Source organism: Saccopteryx leptura, chromosome 2 (genome assembly GCF_036850995.1).
Source record: "Saccopteryx leptura isolate mSacLep1 chromosome 2, mSacLep1_pri_phased_curated, whole genome shotgun sequence".
NCBI classification, from domain to species: domain Eukaryota; kingdom Metazoa; phylum Chordata; class Mammalia; order Chiroptera; family Emballonuridae; genus Saccopteryx; species Saccopteryx leptura.
The window spans coordinates 138,511,999-138,531,056 of NC_089504.1; the positions used below are offsets into that span (position 1 = coordinate 138,511,999).

General features: G+C 41.2%; 1 protein-coding gene and 1 pseudogene across 1 annotated transcript in view; one reads left to right on the plus strand and one right to left on the minus strand.

The window, feature by feature from the left end:
- FGD4 (FYVE, RhoGEF and PH domain containing 4) overlaps positions 1-19,058 on the plus strand; it is a 277,447-nt gene that overhangs the window by 249,068 nt on the left and 9,321 nt on the right. Inside the window, exons 11-15 of the mRNA XM_066368922.1 lie at positions 4,160-4,332; positions 8,626-8,656; positions 10,539-10,631; positions 10,960-11,085; positions 14,503-14,643. Coding sequence (XP_066225019.1) covers positions 4,160-4,332; positions 8,626-8,656; positions 10,539-10,631; positions 10,960-11,085; positions 14,503-14,643 — 564 coding nt within the window. The remainder of the gene's footprint in view (positions 1-4,159; positions 4,333-8,625; positions 8,657-10,538; positions 10,632-10,959; positions 11,086-14,502; positions 14,644-19,058) is intronic.
- On the minus strand, positions 9,153-10,260 carry LOC136393910 (heterogeneous nuclear ribonucleoprotein A1-like; annotated as a pseudogene).

Consider the following 19,058-nt stretch of genomic DNA (forward strand, 5'->3'; position numbering starts at 1 on the left):
AACTTGTGGACAAGTATCATAAAACTCAAAAAACATTACATTTGTCACTCAGTTTGCAGAGAAATTTGGTGGCATTTGCTACCTGGAAAGTGTGAGCTCTGTCCATTTTGGTGGCTCCTTGGCAACTCATCCTGCACCATTTGTGGCCTTGCGCAAAGCCCCTCCTGAGAAGGCCTGGATAGACGAGAGAAGGAAATGGTAATGGGAACAGGAGCAGGCAAGCTGTTGCCTTCAGCAAGCTGGGATGGAGAATTTTCAGTGCATTTTGAAATCTCTACATCCTAGGTACTGCGAGGAGGCAATGATCGCCGTTGTTTGAATACAGTAGGTGTGATAATAGCCTAGGTCTAGATCATTAGTGTTCTCCTCTAGAAACATAAAGGTGAAATGGGGTGTGGAGATATATGTGAAATGTATTTCATGTCCTTTTATTTCTACATTTTCCCGTTGTGGAAATGAAATTTCTGACACTGGTTATAGGAAGTTGCAAAATAATGGATGAGGAACAACTGGTGAGAAAATGGCTTTCAGAATGAGTACAACAGACGGTATCACATAAACATGTTGAAATGTCTTTAAATATCCATCACTATTTTTTGTCTTTATGGCTATGTGGAGCAAAACAGAGGACCTGGTAGAATAAGACATTTTTCCTCGTTTAATCCTGTCAGTAACTTGTCATTTCTACAGATAATGATCCTGAGACATGAACTCCTACATTGCAAATAAGGGTTTAAGTCTCCCATTGCTCTTGTCCTTGAAGAATATATTGATAATGTAGCTTAGAAACAATAAATATAAATAGGAAGATAGTTATGCACCTCCTTTAAGAATCTACCTACAAATTAACCCAAATATTTAGACTTTTTTATCCTTTTTCATGTTTTAATGCATTCAAAGTGAATTAAATGCCCTCCCAAAATCATTGCTTGGGCTTTTTGTTTGTTTGTTTTGTTTTGTTTTTTGTTTGTTTGTTTGTATTTTTCTGAAGCTGGAAACAGGGAGGCAGTCAGACAGACTCCTGCATGTGCCCGACCAGGATCCACCCAGCATGCCCACCAGGGGGCAATGCTCTGCCTATCTGGGGCGTCGCTCTGTTGCAACCAGAGCCATTCTAGCCTGTGAGGCAGAGGCCATGGAGCCATCCTCAGCGCCCGGGCCATCTTTGCTCCAGTGGAGCCTCAGCTGCAGGAGGGGAAGAGAGAGACAGAGAGGAAGGAGAGGAGGAGGGGTGGAGAAGCAGATGGGCACTTCTGTGTGCCCTGGCCGGGAATCAAACCCGGGACTCCTGCACACCAGGCTGACGCTCTACCACTGAGCCAACCGGCCAGGGCCCATTGCTTGGGCTTGATGTTTGTTGTTGACTAGAAATGAGGCACTACATATAATTTGATTCAGGTTTAAAATAAAACTTTTATTTTAGTTTTAAATGTTTATTGGGTTTAGAGAGAGAGACAGGAACATCGATTTGTTCCTGTGTGTGCCCTGACTGGGGATGAACCCACAACCTCTGTGTTTTGGGATGATGCTCTAACCCAGGGGTCCCCAAACTATGGCCCACAGGCCTTATGCGGCCCCCCGAGGCCATTTATCCGGCCCCCGTCGCACTTCCGGAAGGGGCACCTCTTTTATTGGTGGTCAGTGAGAGGCATGGCTCACATATAGTACTGCTTCTGGGGACACCCGCGTCCCGGCTCAGGAAGCACGTCATATCACTTGTTACGGCTAGCAGTGACAAATATAGAACCAGACATTGACCATCTCATTAGCCAAAAGCAGGCCCATAGTTCCCATTGAAATACTGGTCAGCTTGTTGATTTAAATTTACTTGTTCTTTATTTTAAATATTGTATTTGTTGCCGTTTTGTTTTTTTACTTTAAAATAAGATATGTGCAGTGTGCTTAGGGATTTGTTCATAGTTTTTTTTTATAGTCCGGCCCTCCCAACAGTCTGAGGGACAGTGAACTGGCTCCCTGTGTAAAAAGTTTGGGGACCCCTGCTAACCAATTAAACTATCTGGCCAGGGCTAAAGTTTTTATTTTAAAGGTGGATCCTTTGGAGAAGGTTTTTAAAGACTTTTTGCTAAAATAGATGACTTTTCTGTTCATTCATAAAAGATGAATTCTTAAGCAAGATGCAGGTCAATATATAACAGTAAGAGTTTTTTACATCGAGTTAATGTGCTAACCCCACATGTTTGAATAAAATTTAAAGTAATAATTTTGGCTCTACAGGAGATCCTCAGGTTACAACAGTCTCAACATATAACATTTTGAGTTTACAACGCTCACTCCAATAAAAACTTTTAAAAATTGACATGTGTATGTTTCCGTTTAGGCCGTTAGCGTCATACTCACAGACTACATGGGTGAACTAGTTTGATTGCGTGCAGTGGGAGAATACACAGTATTCTTTTTCTGTGGCTTAGTTGTGTTTTTATGTTCTAGAACAGGGGTAGTCAACCTTTTTATACCTACTGCCCACTTTTGTATCTCTGTTAGTAGTAAAATTTTCTAACCGCCCACCAGTTCCACAGTAATGGTGATTTATAAAATAGGGAAGTAACTTGACTTTATAAAATTTATAAAGCAGTTAACAGCAAGTTAAAGCATATAATAATAATTACTTACCAAGTACTTTATGTCAGATTTTCGCTAAGTTTGGCAAAATAAATCTTTATAAAACAACTTATAATTAAATCTATCTTTTTATTTATACTTTTGTTGCTCTGCTACTGCCCACCATGAAAGCTGGAACGCCCACTAGTGGGTGGTAGGGACCAGCTTGACTACCACTGTTCTAGATCAGGGGTCCCCAAACTTTTTACACAGGGGGCCAGTTCACTGTCCCTCAGATTGTTGGAGGGCCACCACATACAGTGCTCCTCTCACTGACTACCAATGGAAAAGGTGCCCCTTCCGGAAGGAAGTGCGGCACGGGCCGGATAAATGGCCTCAGGGGACCACATGCGGCCTGTGGGCCGTAGTTTGGGGATGCCTGCTCTAGATTATGATTTTACAACTGTGTTAGGATAGGTAAGTGACTTAGGCCAGGGTGTGTTTCGACTTACACCAAAATTGGGGTTACGCTACTCTCATTGGAATGGAACTGTGTTGTAACCTGAGGAGCCCCTGTAAATTAATTTATTTTATTTATTTTTTTATTTTTTTTGGTGGGCCATAGTCTTTAATCCTAGCTTGCACCCGGCAGGCAAGTAAAAACACACACTGGGCTCCAAAACCCAATCACATTCAGTGCTCACAAAGCCACTGACTTATCTGAGTTTCCTAGAATCAAAGGTTTCTAGCTCACCAGCCTTATTCTCCTCAGTTCCCCATCTCCTTCCTTATTCCAGATACAAACTCTCCACAAACTGGCATCTCACTCAGCACTCCGCCATCTTGGCTGCTTTTCCTGGCCTCCTCCAGGTGGCCTCCTTCCGCTGCTGGCTCTACTCTCTCTGCTCTCATGCTAACCTCAGGAACCAACCCCCTGTAAATTAACTTAACATTGAATACACTGATAAAAAGCCTGACCTGTGGTGGCGCAGTGGATAAAGCATAGACCTGAAGTGCTGAGGTCGCTGGTTCAAAACCCTGGGCTTGCCTGTCAAGGCATATATGGGAGTTGATACTTCCTGCTCTTTCCCACCTTCTCTTTCTCTATCCTCTCTAAAATAAATAAATAAAATCTTTAAAAAAAATAAATACACTGATAAAAATAATTGCTAAATATTACACTTTTCCCCTAAGCTATTATACAGTTACTAAGATATAACAATGAGATATTTTGTCGTCTAAGTACTTCATCTTTATGGATTGAGAACTTCTGTTGCTGGTCTGTGGAAGGTTCTCAATAAATTGTTGCTGAATTTAGTTGAATTAATTTTTTATGGTACAAAATGATGACTGAATTATTTAAATATCAATAAAATGTTTAAAAACCAACAAAGGGAAATATATGCTGTATATTATAAAATATGATAATTTTGGTACAAGCCTAAAATCTCAATGTAGTATTTAAATAATTTTGCTCACATAGAACGTATGATACTCCTTGGGAAGACCTTGGAATGTTACCTAGGGCTACTTTCAATATGGGTCATTTTCTTCTCTCTTTGTTTCCCTGTTTGTTGATATATGTTCTGTCTCCTTGCAGTTCAACAACATGTTGCTGTACTGTGTGCCAAGATTCAGCTTGGTGGGCTCTAAATTCACAGTTCGAACCAGGGTTGGCATAGATGGCATGCAGATTGTGGAGACTCACAATGAGGAATATCCACACACTTTCCAGGTATCTGGGAAAGAGAGAACACTGGAATTGCAAGCCAGGTAAGAGGACCATTCCTGTCACACGGTTTGCAAAAGCATCAGAACTCATTGTAGAATAGAATCATTCCAAGACTCTCTCTCAAGTGAATGCTACAGACCTCTGCGAACCCGGTTGTACAGAAGTGGAGAGATAGAGGTTCTTAAAAAGCAGGAATTATATCTTCCCTTTTGATTCCTCTGTAGTGCCTGGGATAGTCATTTTCAGCAAGTAAACATTAAGTAAATTATATTTACTCTTTAGATTTACAAGGTGCTGAGAGCATGAAATGTGGTGTTTAGGCCAAGGTTTTGAGCCTTGTAGGAAAAGATACTCCTTCAGCCCCTTTTCCTTCCATTCTTCTTTTGGTCCATGCTAAGTGTTGAAGTTTAACTCTTAAGTCCTGCAGAGGCTCTGCATTCATGGGACTTAATGGCACTTTGATGGAGAGAATGTTCGGAGGAGACAGTGTAGCAATGGGAGTGGTTCTCTTGCCAGAATGGAAGGATATATAAAGGTGGCCAATTGGGGCTTCAGTGGCCTCTAGCAACGGGGACTTCTGAAGGGATGCTTCTTCCTGTATGCTGTACTGAGTGGGAGAGAGGGCTGGAGTTCTAGCGTCCATTCCTCTAGCATAACCATGTCTGGAAAGAAGACAACATGAGAACCACTGCAGTAGATTGCAGCTACCTCGTGTGAACCACTGCAGGTCAGAATGCTGTCAGGTTGTGAAATATCTTCTTTAGAAGACTGTTTTCCATTTATCTTATAAAGGCCTGGCATGGTGAGAATTGAGATACTCCAGAAAGTCACAGATCAGAGAGCTAAGTCCCAATCCCAGCCCTGTTGGCTCCGATACCCTAGATGCCGTGCAGCATGAGAGAGCCCTTCCTTTCCTTTCTGTTCCCTTGCACCAATAGCACGTGGTCTGGCTGCTCAGGCAGATTCATCCTGGATATATGTAATTAGTAACTGCATAAAAAAAACTTATAAAAGAATAAAAAGCCTGGCCAGTTGGTGGTGCAGTGGATAGAGTGTTGACCTGAGACACTGACAACCCAGGTTCGAAACCCTGATGTTGCTGGCTTAAGCACCGGCTCACCAGCTTGAGCACAGGGTCGCTGGCTTAAGCACCGGCTCACCAGCTTGAGCACAGGGTCGCTGGCTGGCTTGAACCCAAAGGCCACTGGCTTGAAGCACATGTTCGCTGGCTTGAGGAAAGGGTCACTGGCTCGGCTGGAGCCCCCTGGTCAAGGCACATATGAGAAAGCAATCAATGAGCAACTAAAGTGCTGCAACAAGTTGATGCTTCTTATCACTTTCCCTTCCTGTCTGTCAGTCCCTGTCTGCCCCCCATCTCTCTCACTAAAAACAAACAACAACAACAAAAAAACAATCAGAAAATAACAAATTTCAGGCTTTCGAAAGAGAATAAATCATCTTAGCCGGAATTTGCGCCCTGGCAGTCAGGGACCTGGTGGAATTACAGTTGTGGAAGATGCGGCAGGTGGCTGGGGGCTGATCCAAGGCTTCGAAGGAAGCATTCCAAGCATGAGTGAAAATGGTGAAGGACTTGGTTCTGAATATCATAGCTCTTCTACCTCATTGTGATGAGTTTTGACCCTAACCATCAATCCCTAAAGAAGAATGTATGATGTTAACTCACTGGTTGGGTCTGGTAACAAAGAAAACTCCCCTGTAGTTCTGATAATTAGAGAAGTCTTCCCTGCAGAAGAATAAAGGTGCCTCCGGCTCTGAAATGCCAGCACGCGCCCAGACCTGCAGACCCGAACAGCGGATTGTCAGGCCGTCTTGGGTTGCCTAAGTGGGGACTGCAGCCCTCCCTGACTAGCTTGGACTGTTTTCTCTTTAGAATGGGGCTGGTTCCTGAGGAGTTTTCGTAAGTACAGGTAGTCATCACTTTGTAGGGTTCCAACATGGCAGTACTGGGTACATTCCAATTAGATTTGAATCATGGTCATTTCCTTAAATTTTTTAATCCCCTCATATCATTGCTCTAGTTATATTTATGATTGTATGGTAAATTAAAGGCCAGAATGGATTACTTGTCTGTCATCTGTTCTATAATGACTCTCAAGGATAGAGACAAACATTGAAAGGCCCAGAAAGTCAGAATGTTAGTGAGATTACATAGAACCCAGAACTGGGTATATTTGGAGATATTTCAGGAAAATTCCCTTCTGAAGCCCCCTGAAGAAGAAGGAGTCTGCTCTCCTCGCTAAATGATTCTGCCTCAAGACTGGCCACTCCTCCTCTGTTCACACTCCCCTATTCAAAAGGGTTTAAAGTATTCCTGTTTTTTCTGTCATTTTTATTCAATGATTTTTAGTTGCATAATGAATATAAAAATATAGTGATAAACTAAACAAAAGAGTGAATAAGTCTACTGTGACTGAGAAAGTAAAACAAAGAGTATTAGAGACATACCAAGTGCCCTTGCACTTAAAAAGCTAAAGCTAGGCCCTGGCCGGTTGGCTCAGTGGTAGAGCGTCAGCCTGGCTTGCAGGAGTCCTGGGTTCAATTCCCGGCCTGGGCACACAGGAGAAGTGCCCATCTGCTTCTCCACCCCTCTCCCTCTCCTTCCTCTCTGTCTCTCTCTTCCCCTCCCGCAGCCAAGGCTCCATTGGAGCAAAGTTGGCCCTGGCGCTGAGGATGGCTCCATGGCCTCTGCCTCAGGCACTAGAATGGCTCTGGTTGCAACAGAGCAACACCCCAGATGGGCAGAGCATCGCCCCCTGGTGGGCATGCCGGGTGGATCCCTGTTGGGCGCATGTGGGAGTCTGTTTGACTGCCTCCCCGTTTCTAACATCAAGAAAAAAAAAAAAGCTAAAGCTAAAAGCATTTAGCATGCAGCTGTACTCTCAGGGCAGTAGCGCTGATTGGGGGGTGGCAGGAGACACAGGAAAATATCAATAGGGAAATATCTTTTTTGAGGGGGGAAATTGAAGCCCCCTCACCTCCAAGGATTACCAGATGAACGATAAGCAGAATCTCTCAGGTGATAGTCACAGAGTTCAGCAGCGGTCCTCAGACACTAATGCTCAACAGTATATTTACTGGAAAGATGGATACTGTCACAGGAGCAAACCTCCCATCAGACTCATACATATGTGATCCCTGTGAGAACAGGCCTGTGACATTCAGGCTGGAACTTAAACTTAGCCCTAGCCTAGCAAACACGTGTAGATAGAAGCCACTCTTGGAAAGTCTTTAAAATTCCTTGATTTGGAGATCTTAGTCCAGAGTCGACTAATACTAAAGTGGATTTTTCTAATATAGTACAACAACCAGCTACACAAGCTACCACAAGGGAGATGAATAAAGAAAATTTGCCTCAACAGGAAAACAGAGGACTTGACTATAGTTAAGAAAATTTTTTTTTCAACTGAAAATTATTAAATACTGGGATCCATTAATCTGTGAAACTTACCTTCCTACAGCCATTTAAAATTTTTGTTTTGCTTTATCTATAATTGGCTAGGTGTGGTATTATTACCTGAAGCCTTCTAGCAAAATATAATTAAATTGTTCATCAAAGGAAATGTTCAATACTCCCTAATGCCTTACAAAGATATTTTAGATCCTCGAGGCTAGTTATAATCTTTCTTAAAATGAACTGTCACTAGTAGCCTTTAAAACCTCTTCTGTTTTTATAAAGGTGAATTGGAAGACAAGTTGTATATCAGTGTAATGCTAGATCTACAGAGTTGTCTGATGTCTGTAACTAGATGATGGTTGTTAAACTTATTATCAGTACAGTATGTTATAAAAGCTAAGCTTATCTGTCCCCACCAAAAATTATGTGTACAAAAGTAAGTGGATGGTCTAAAACTCTGTTCAAGAATTTATTTGGCCTGACCAGGCAGTGGAGCAGTGGATAGAGCATCGGACTGGGAGGACCCGAGTTCAAAACCCTGAGGTCACCAGCTTGAGCCCAAGGTCGCTGGCTTGAGTAAGAGGTCACTTGGTCTGCTGTAGCCCCCTGGTCAAGGCACATATGAAAAAGCAATCAATGTACAACTAAGGTGCTGCAACAAAGAATTGATGCTTCTCATCTCTCTCCCTTCCTATCTATCCCTCTCTCTGTCTCTCTCTGTCTCTGTCACAGAAAAAAAAAAAAAAAGAAAGAATTTATTTGTTCAGTTGCCAGAGATTCTGTTTAATTTTGATGGTAACTCCTTCTTGGACATCCTTGAATTTTCCAGAAAGTTGGAACAACATCAAAATGTAGTTTTATTCACCAGTTGTAACTCATTAATGGTCTCTGCATTCAGTTTAATTTTGTTTTGTTTTAGTTCTGAACAAGACAAGGAAGAATGGATCAAGGTAAACTTTATTTCTATTTTTTTTAAAAGGCACATTTATTCAACATCATTACATTTAGCAATCAACAGCATGTGTGCAAAATAAATCTACATTAAAACCCTGTTGGAATGCTTTACATTTTCCACAGGACAGAAACTAAAATAACCTGTGATACAATTAGTCACAAATGCAGTCCTTGAGTTTTTGTGCCAGTTCACTTGTGTACTGTCTAAAACAGGCGTCCCCAAACTAGGGCCCGTGGGCCGCATGTGGCCCCCTGAGGCCATTTATCCGGCTCCCCGCTGCACTCCCGGAAGGGGCACCTCTTTCATTGGTAGTCAGTGAGAGGAGCACTGTATGTGGCGGCCCTCCAACGGTCTGAGGGACAGTGAACTGGCCCCCTGTGTAAAAAGTTTGGGGACCCCTGGTCTAAAACATACATTCTTTGCCACAGCTAGGCCCTCCTACCACTGTGCTGGGCTGAACTGATAAATCTGTTGTCCCCTGTAGCTCCCTGTCACTTCTCCGGCTCTCCTCTCCTGCTAAGTTTTGCATCCTGGCAGTAGTTAAAACCCCCGCCACCGCCTTTGCTTCTACAGCTGCAGGAACTGCCACAGCCACTTCCGTTTTGTGATTTAGCAAAATACTGGCTTCTGCCTCCAAAGTTTTCTCCTTTCATTGGCCCAAAATTTGAAGGTTGGTTGTTGTAACTGCCAAAATTATTGTAGCTTCCACCACCTCCAAAATTGCTTCTGGCATTACCAAATCCATTATAGTCATCCCCACTGCCATCATATCTTCCACCATCACTGCTGCCACCAAAGCCACCATGACCACTGAAATTTCCTCCATGATCACCTCTGAAGTTTTCAGAACTTCAGCCTCTTTGGCTGGATGAAGCACTAGCCATCTTGCTAGATAAGGCTTTCCTTACTTCGCAGTTGTGGCCATTCACAGTATGGGATTTCTGAATGATATTCTTGTCTACAGAGTCATGGTCATCAAAGGTTACAAAAGCATAGCCTCTCTTTTGCCACTGCCTTGGTCAGTCACTTCAGTTTTTTCATACTGTTCAAAATAATCTCGTAGGTGATGTTCTTCAGTGTGTTCTTTAATACCACTGACAAAAGTCTTCACAGTGAAGCGGGCACCAGGTCTTTGAGAATCTTCTCCTGAGACTTCCTCTTTGGTCCCACAAGTCTTCGGTCCTCATCACGTGGCTTTGCATTCATGGTTGCATCCACCTCCTTCACAGTGGCATCTCCGATAAACCGAAAGCCTCTGGAGTTCTTGGTGTTTGGGCCTCTCATCACCATATAGTCTGGGAGTGTTCCCCATTGCTCAGAATGGTGCCTCAGACTCTCATCGGTTGTTTCAAAGCTCAAACCTTTGCTTGACCTGCGGTGGCGCAGTGGATAGAGCACTGAACCTGAAGTGCTGAGGTCTCCAGTTCGAAACCCTGGGCTTGCCAGGTCAAGGCACATATGACAAACAACCAATGAACAACTAGAGGGAAGCAGCTACTTCTCGCATTCCCTTCCTCCTCTTTCTGTAAAATCAATAAATAAAATCTTTTTTAAAAATAACCTCAAACCTCTGATAAAGAGCTTCCCCAGCTGCTTGGGAGACTGCCTCGGACATGACTGCGGGAGGGGAAACCTGAACGATGCTGAGTCGGCGGTGTCTGCTCGCAACTAAACCTTATTTCTATTTTTATTTTTGCTTTTTGGTGACCTCTGTGTATACACAGGTATGCAGATGTTGTATTGTGTACATGTAATTATCAGATCAAGGTCACTGATATTTAAAGTGTTTCCCATCATAGATATTTGTTTAATAAAGTATTTTCATTGCTTTGCATGTGATACTTTAATGTGTGCTTTGAATTTTATTTATATCTCAGGCCCTTCAGGAGACTATCGATGCTTTCCATCAGAGGCATGAAACCTTCAGGAATGCAATTGCGAAGGATAATGACAGTCAGTCGGAGGTTTCTGTAAGTTGAATTAAATGAATTAAATTCTTTTTTTTTTAAATGAATTAAATTCTTATCTTTAAGCTCTTCACTCTTTGCAGTTATAACAGATCCATCAGGTCATCTCATCCTCAAACCTTTTTCCTTCACAATAACAGAATCTCATTCCTTCTTCAATGAATGTAGTAGTGAGTCCCTTTTTTATGCTGCTTAAATTCTTTGAACCTTTTACTCCTTTACCAGAACCTGGTATGAACAATGTTGTTAAAATGCTTTGTAGAAAGAAAGAGAGAAAGAAAATGACAGGTTTTTTTCCCCTATTAAAATTGAATTTCTCTTTTCTTTTAAGACTGCCGAGCTAGGGAAGAGAGCCCCCAGATGGATCCGAGATAATGAAGTCACGATGTGTATGAAATGTAAAGAGTCTTTCAACGCGCTGACAAGGAGAAGGCATCACTGTCGGGCCTGTGGCCATGTACGTGAGATTGCCAGTAACTCTATAGGTATTGTAAAATCATCACCTCAGCAAAGTGCTTTGTGGATAAACTTAACTTGCACAAAGCACTATGTTGGGTCCTGGAGAAAAAAAAATGGTAAGCAAAATGATACTCAGCTTCACAGGGCTTACATTCTAATGGAGAAAATAGATCCAAGCAGGTAAATGGACAAATAAGCATTTCAAATTATTATAAATACAGTAAGGAGGCAGTCAAAAGGTTTAAAACGGCAAATAATGGCAAGGAAGAGGATTTGACACCACTTTTAGGTAGAAAAATGAAGAGCTAATGGAGTGGTTTATATTTAAGCTGATGCCTCACAGGTGGGCAAGAGCTGACCATAGGAGGGGAGGTGGGCAGAGCCTGCATGTCCGAGGCCCTGAGGTTGGCCTGAGCTCGGTCTGCTCTTGAGACTGTCGAAAGGTCGTATGCCGGAGTAGAATGAGTAAGGTGAATTGTGGCGGAAGAAATAATAACCAAAGGAGTTGATGGCTTTGAGAAAATAGATAGAACTTGTTAGTATAAGTGGCAGTCCAACCTTTTGATGGGGAGAGGGCAACTTCCCTCCATTGTAATGGAAAGGATGGGTACAAATGTGGGTGTGTTGTAGATTTGGTGGTGGGAAAGGAGGGCATTGAGGTCTGATGATAGATATATTTTCATCGATGTATGAGAAAATGTCATCAGCTGAAAGTGGAAAGAGGGAAGGAAGAGATGTGGGGGAGATTGACATAGTTGTTTCTGGGCAGGGAGAAGTGAGCCCGTCAAACACAGGGGCCCACTGGGTGCACCTTAGAGCTTAACGGTTATAAACGTAAAAGGACACACTGGTCCATTTAAGAGCAGTGATATTTCTCTAACAAAATCAGCAACTCGAGGCCAAGGAAGCACAGAACAGGTTTTCAGCAATTGAGTTGTTTCATATTGTAAGAGTAACCAGGAACAAAGCATGATACGAAACTAGAAAGAGGTAGCAGCAGGCTTTGGAGGGCCGTGTAAACCCAGCTGAAGATTACACACTGTCTTCTAAAAAGCAATGAGTAAACATAGAGAAGGGTGAGCATTGCAGTGTAATGATCTAATATATTATTAGTGTGCTTAAGTGCAGCGGTTCTTACTGCTAGCTCTTTTAGAGTCTTTTCACACTACAGATTTATTCTTCCTCTGTTCCTAAGTTCTGACTCAGCAAGGCAGTTTTATAGTCAAAATCAAATTTATAGCAGGCATCTCTTTTTGTTCACCCTCAGGGTAAGACTATTTAATATTTATCATTGAATTTGCTTGAAATGATCTTAGGTACTGATATACATGGTTCAGTAAACAAATGAAAATGTGTTTGAGCCTGACCTGTGGTGGCGCAGTGGATAAAGCATTGACCTGGAACACTGAGGTCACGGGTTTGAAACCCTGGGCTTGCCTGGTAAAGGCACATATAAGAGTTAGTGCTTCCTGCTCCTTCCCCGCTTCTCCCTCTCTCTCCTCACTAAAATAAATTTAAAAAAATTAAAAAAAAAATGTGTTTGAATGTGGATCATCAAAATACTCTGATATGATTTGAAAATAAGATATTAATAGGAATTTATAGATGCAGATATGTCTGATTTTAAATCCTAGAGTAGTTTATAGTAATTATGAGAAAACAGTGAATACTTTTTTTTCTTCTTTTCCAAGTGAGAAGAGGAGAGATGGAGAGACAGACTCCCGCATGCACCCCTACTGGGATCCACCTGACAACCCCATCTGGGCTGATGCTCTGCCCATCTGGGGCCATGCTCACAGCCAAGCTATTTTTAGCATCTGAAGTGGAGGCTCCATGGAGCCATCCTCAGTGCCCGGGGCTGATGCTCTTGTACCAATCGAGCCATGGCTGTGGGAGGGGAAGAGAGAGAGAGAGAAGGAGGGAGGGGTGGGAAAGCAGATGGTTGCTTCTCCTGGGTGCACCGACTGGGAATCAAACTTGGGACATCCACATGCTGGGCCAACACTCTACCACTGAGCTAACTGGCCAGGGCCCAGTGAATACTTTTTAATCATGAATTTTACATACTGGGAACCTAAACCAAAAGTGTTACTAATACTTACATTTCTTGAATAGAGTTTGTTCACTATGAATGGGGGAAAATTGCTTCTAGAAGCAGAAGATAATTTTTTTAAGTGGAAGGGTTTTTTTTTTTTAATAACACTTTTCCTATAGCAAGAAAAAATACCATTCACTGAGAGATAGTATATATTTTCATTATAGTCATTCGTTCCTTGGCATTCTATAGATGCTTATGAATGCTGCTGAGCAGAATATACAAGGACAATCCCATAGAGTTGACGGCCTACTCAGGGTGACAGTCCGATAATCACACAACCATGTGATTAGAACTTGGATAACATGAAAAAGAGTACAGGGAACTCTAGTAGCCCAGGGACAAGAGACAGCTATGTTCTGGATGTTGGAAGAGTCCTCCTTAAAGATGTGAAATTTGAGTCAACATCTCTGAAGGATGATCAGGAGTTCACTCATGAAGCAGAGATGCAGGAGGAGAGAGCATAGCACTTTGAGGGGCTGTAGAAGCCATTGTCACTACAGATACAGGGAGGAGGTGGGGCAGATTACGCAGGACTCCGTAGTCTGTAGTTAAGAATTTATTTATTATCTAACAGCAAAGGGAAGACTGAAGGATTTTATGTAGAGGAGAAATATACCAGATTATGGTTTTTAAGAACCATTTTTCTGTTAAAAAATGCTATTTGGAAAATAGCTTGGAGAGTGTGAGGGTAGAGGCCTGGAGGCGAGTAAGAATGTGACAAGGAGCAGTCACGAGGCTATTGCGGTCCCAACCAGGACTGATAGCCTGGACTCGGTGACTACAAGGGAGCTGTGGGAAAATGGGCAGATTGGAAAACTAGGCGGTAAAATCAGCAGGACTTTAATGCAGTTACTTCAGGGGGTGAGCTGTAGAGAGATGTTGGGATGATCCTAGGTTTATGACTTGCCATGACTGGTTAGATGGCTGTGCTATCTCCTGCTTTAGGGACACAGGGAAAGGGGGCCGGTTGGGAAGGGCGGGGTGGGGGAAGCAGAGCGCTGAAGGCAGAGAATCTTATGGGTGCATTTTGGGAGGATATTGATGAAACATCCAGAGGTATGAAGAGGAACGGTCTGGACCCAGCCTTTGAAGATCTACCATTAGAGGTCAGGAAGAAAAGGGTGAGCAAGCATTTCACAATCAACATTATGTTATTATGATAAATAATCCTAATGTTCACAGGGATATACTTAGTGTAATAAAACTTTGCCTTTTATATATAACTCTTTCTCATTTATTATCATCATAAATGTTTATGGCTTAAATCTTATTTTTTAAATGTTATTACTCACTTTTAATTACCTTTTCTAATTTAAGGTGGTTTGTTGGAAGTGTTCTGATTACAAAGCTCAGCTGGAGTATGACGGTGGTAAACTGAGCAAAGTTTGTAAAGACTGTTACCAAATAATAAGTGGATTCGCAGACAGTGAAGAAAAGAAAAGAAAAGGGATTTTAGAGGTATGAAATAGTAAATGTTGGATGTGCTTTAGATTTTTATATAAGGAAAATAAAATTGTCTTTTAACTCTAAAGAATAGAAATAACACATTGTGTTATTTTTTAGTATTTAACAATTTGGAGAACAATGAGCAAGTCATACTTTTGTTATGTATTGCTGAATTTTGGGATCACAGTTGTATAAAAAGAAAAGGGGCGGTGTTCTGCATTTGCGAGTAAATATAATATATATTGATTTTATGAAGGTAGCTATAGTCAAATACTAAAGAAGTAATTGTTATATTGTCTAACGCCCAAATTATTATAGTGGTTTTTTTGTTTGTTGAGAGAGACAGACAGACAGGAGGGAAAGAGATGAGAAGCATCAACTCATAGTTGTATCACTTTGTTCATTGATTGCTTCTCATACAAGCCGTGATGGGGGAAAGGGTGAGGCCCAAGCTGAGCCAGTGACCCCTTGCTCAAGCCAGCGACCATGGAGTCACGTCTATGATCCCACACTCAAGCCGGCGACCCAGTGCTTAAGCCAGTGAGCCTGTGTGCTCAAGCCGATGAGCTCGCACAAGCCGGCGAACTCAGGGTTTCGAACCTAGGACCTCAGTGTCCCATGTGGACACTCTATTCACTGCGCTACCACCAGTCAGGCAATTGTAGTGTATTTTATAAAAGAAAATTTTTTCTCTTGGTTTCATCATACTGGCTTTGAAATACTACTGCATGAAATTATTAAACTTTAGATTAAAGTATTCATTTATTACCTGAAAAGTTCTTCCAACTTAATGACTTTTAGTAAAAGTATTATTTAATAGCCAGTGACAGTAATCTCATAAGTACATTGAAATATTATTGAAATATTTCACAAGTGATTTTGACTCATGTTGTAAATAGAATACATTCAGACCCCCAAGCCTGAAAACCATAATGCAACTTGTATCTGAAATGAGTTTCACACCGAAAGATATAATAAGGCCTTGGAGGCAGAAAGTTCAAGATAGCCTGAAAAGTCTGTAAAAAATAGGCTCAAGATTAAAATTCTATGTACATAAAGTGATAGATAGAGCCCTGGCCAGATAGCTCAGTTGGTTGAAGTGTTGTCCCGAAGCACAGAGGTTGCAGGTTTGATTTCTGATCAGGGCACATACGGGAACAGATCGATATTCCTGCCTCTTTTTCCCTCCCTTCTTCTCTCAAATCAATAAAATAATTTAAAAAATAAAATATTAAAAATATTAAAGTCATAGATATACTTAGTTCATTAAGTTTCTATGGTTAATTATTAAGAATCAATGAGTGGCCTGACCAGGCGGTGGCGCAGTGGATAGAGCATTGGACTGGGATACGGAGGACCCAGGTTCGAGACCCCGAGGTTGCCAGATTGAACGCGGGCTCATCTGGTTTGAGCAAAAAGCCCACCAGCTTGAGCCCAGGGTTGCTGGCTCGAGGAAGGGGTTACTCGGTCTGCTGAAGGCCTGCAGTCGGGGCGCATATGAGAGGGCAATCAGTGAACAACTAAGGTGTTGCAACGCGCAATGAAAAGCTGATGATTGATGCTTCTCATCTCTCTTCATTCCTGTCTGTCTGTCCCTGTCTATCCCTCTCTCTCTCTCTCTCTCTCTCTGAAAAAAAAAAAAAAAAAAAAAAAAAAAGAATCAATGAGTGTTTATTGAGCATTTACTCTTTATAAGTATGCAAAGGTCATTTTGAGCAACTGGAAAAGGATCATGAACTTCAAGGTTCATATAAGGTTAAAGTGTAAGTCTGCACACAAAAAGTGTAACTCTGAATTCTAGCTGTCACTCGAATAGCAGACCGAAATGGGGCTTTCTCAGGCAGGGTGGGTGGAAAGGACACAGGCTCCGTACTTAACAACAGCGACTGATGCGACTGAATTGTGATGACAGTTTGTTTGAAGAGGTGAGTTCCAGGCTGCATCTGTGAAATAAAAAATCTAGACGGTTTTCTAGAAAAACCTATACTTGAGGGCAAATATCAATTACGTAGCTAGGCTAACGCACATGCACACATACATACACGCAGTATTTGCATCTTGCTTTGTGCCAACTAGTGTTACATGCGCTAGACCAAGGAACAACCTTTTTCTGTAAAGGACCAGAGAAAAACTATTTCAATTTGCAGGCCAAGAGGCAAAACTGAGATTATTATTTATATAAGATGAGAGAAAACAAATTTTCACCAATTTACATTGACAAATTTTGTTTTTATAATTTTATTTTTTTAATGGGGTGACATCAATAAATCAGGATACATATATTCAAAGATAACATGTCCAGGTTATCTTGTCGTTCATACATTGACAAATTTTAAAATGTAATAATTTAGTAAAATTTTTTGTAATGTAGTAAAAAAAAATGGAATTCTTTGGTGGGGGAAGGAAAGGTGACATTTCTCTTCATTGGAGTTCACAAAATTAGTGTTCTCTATTATTAAATTGATTTTAAATGTTTATCTGTAAAAACTCTTCTAAACTCACAGGCGGTACAAGAACAGGGGTCAGCTGGTGGCCAGAGCTTGCCACCCCAGTGCTTCTTGAACTATCTGTGATGAACTGGTTTTATTTCCAAATCATCACAGCTCAGTACCTTTGTAAGATACACAGTTGGACCACATATATATAGTCAAATAATTTTTGATAAAGGGGCCAACAACACACAATGGAGAAAAGAAAGCCTCTTCAATATATGGTGCTGGGAAAACTGGAAAGCCACATGACTATAGTTTGTCCCACTGTACTAAAATTAACTCAAAATGGATCAAAGATCTAAACATAAGACCTGAAACAATTAAGTACATAGAAGAAGACATAGGTACTAAACGCATGGACCTGGGTTTTAAAGAGCATTTTATGAATTTGACTCCAAAGGCAAGAGAAGTGAAGGCAAAAATTAATGAATGGGACTACATCAGACTGAGTTTTTGCTCAGCAAGAGAAATTGATAACAAAATAAACAGACAGCCAACTAAATGGGAAATGATATTTTCAAACAACAGCTCAGATAAGGGCCTAATATCCAAAATATACAAAGAACTCATAAAACTCAACAAAAAACAAACAAACAATCCAATAAAAAAATGGGAAGAGGACATGAACAGACACTTCTCCCAGGAAGAAATACAAATGGCCAACAGATATATGAAAAGATGCTCATCTTCTTTATTATTAGAGAAATGCAAATCAAAACGGCAATGAGATACCACCTCACACCTGTTAGATTAGCTATTATTAAGACAGGTAATAGCAAATGTTGGAGAGGCTGTGGAGAAAAAGGAACCCTCATATACTGTTGGTGGGAATGTAAAGTAGTACAACCATTATGGAAGAAAGTATGGTGGTTCCTCAAAAAACTGAAAATAGAACTACCTTATGACCCAGCAATCCCTCTACTGGGTGTATACCCCCAAAACTCAGAAACATTGATACATAAAGACACATGCAGCTCCATGTTCATTGCAGCATTGTTCACAGTGGCCAGGACATGGAAACAACCAAAAAACCCATCAATAGATGACTGGATAAAGAAGATGTGGCACATATACACTATAGAATACTACTCAGCCATAAGAAATGATGATATCAGATCATTTACAGCAAAATGGTGGGATCTTGATAACATTATATGAAGTGAAATAAGTAAATCAGAAAAAAACAGGAACTGCATTATTCCATATGTAGGTGGGACATAAAAGTGAGACTAAGAGACATTGATAAGTGTGGTGGTTACAGGGGGAGGGGGAGAGGGAGAAGGGGAGGGGGAGGGGGAGGGTCACAAAGAAAACTAGATAGAAGGTGACAGAGGACAATCTGACTTTGGGTGATGGGTATGCAACATAATTGAACGACAAGATAACCTGGACATGTTATCTTTGAATATATGTATCCTGATTTATTGATATCACCCCATTAAAAAAATAAAATTATTAAAATTAAAAAAAAAAAGATACACAGTTGTGTGCTTGAGTGTCATCACAAAATCAAATTGCTATGACAGTGTCTCAGTGTTTGCTCTAACTTGCTGCATTTACCTTGAACTAGTAGTAACAAAACAGTTTGCGGCCCAGCGCTGTTAAAGGGATGACACTGAGTAGCAGTACCCTAAGGATTTGACACTTTCCTTAATGTGTGCAGTAAAAACCATTATGTGGTCAAATGGTTTTATTCCTTTTTTAGCCAGTGATTTATCTAGTTGGAGGCAAAGCAGAAAACTGTAAATGGCTCTACAAACAATTAAGGCAATTTTTAAAACTTAAATGATCTCAATTCTCAGGACAAAGGTTGCTGGCCAGTATTTACCTTTTTGATGCTGCATTCCTCCATCGTTGAAGTTGGGATGCATTGTGGTTAAAAATTTAGGCTCTGGATCCAGACTCAAACCCCAGCATGCCAATTCCTGAGTGTAT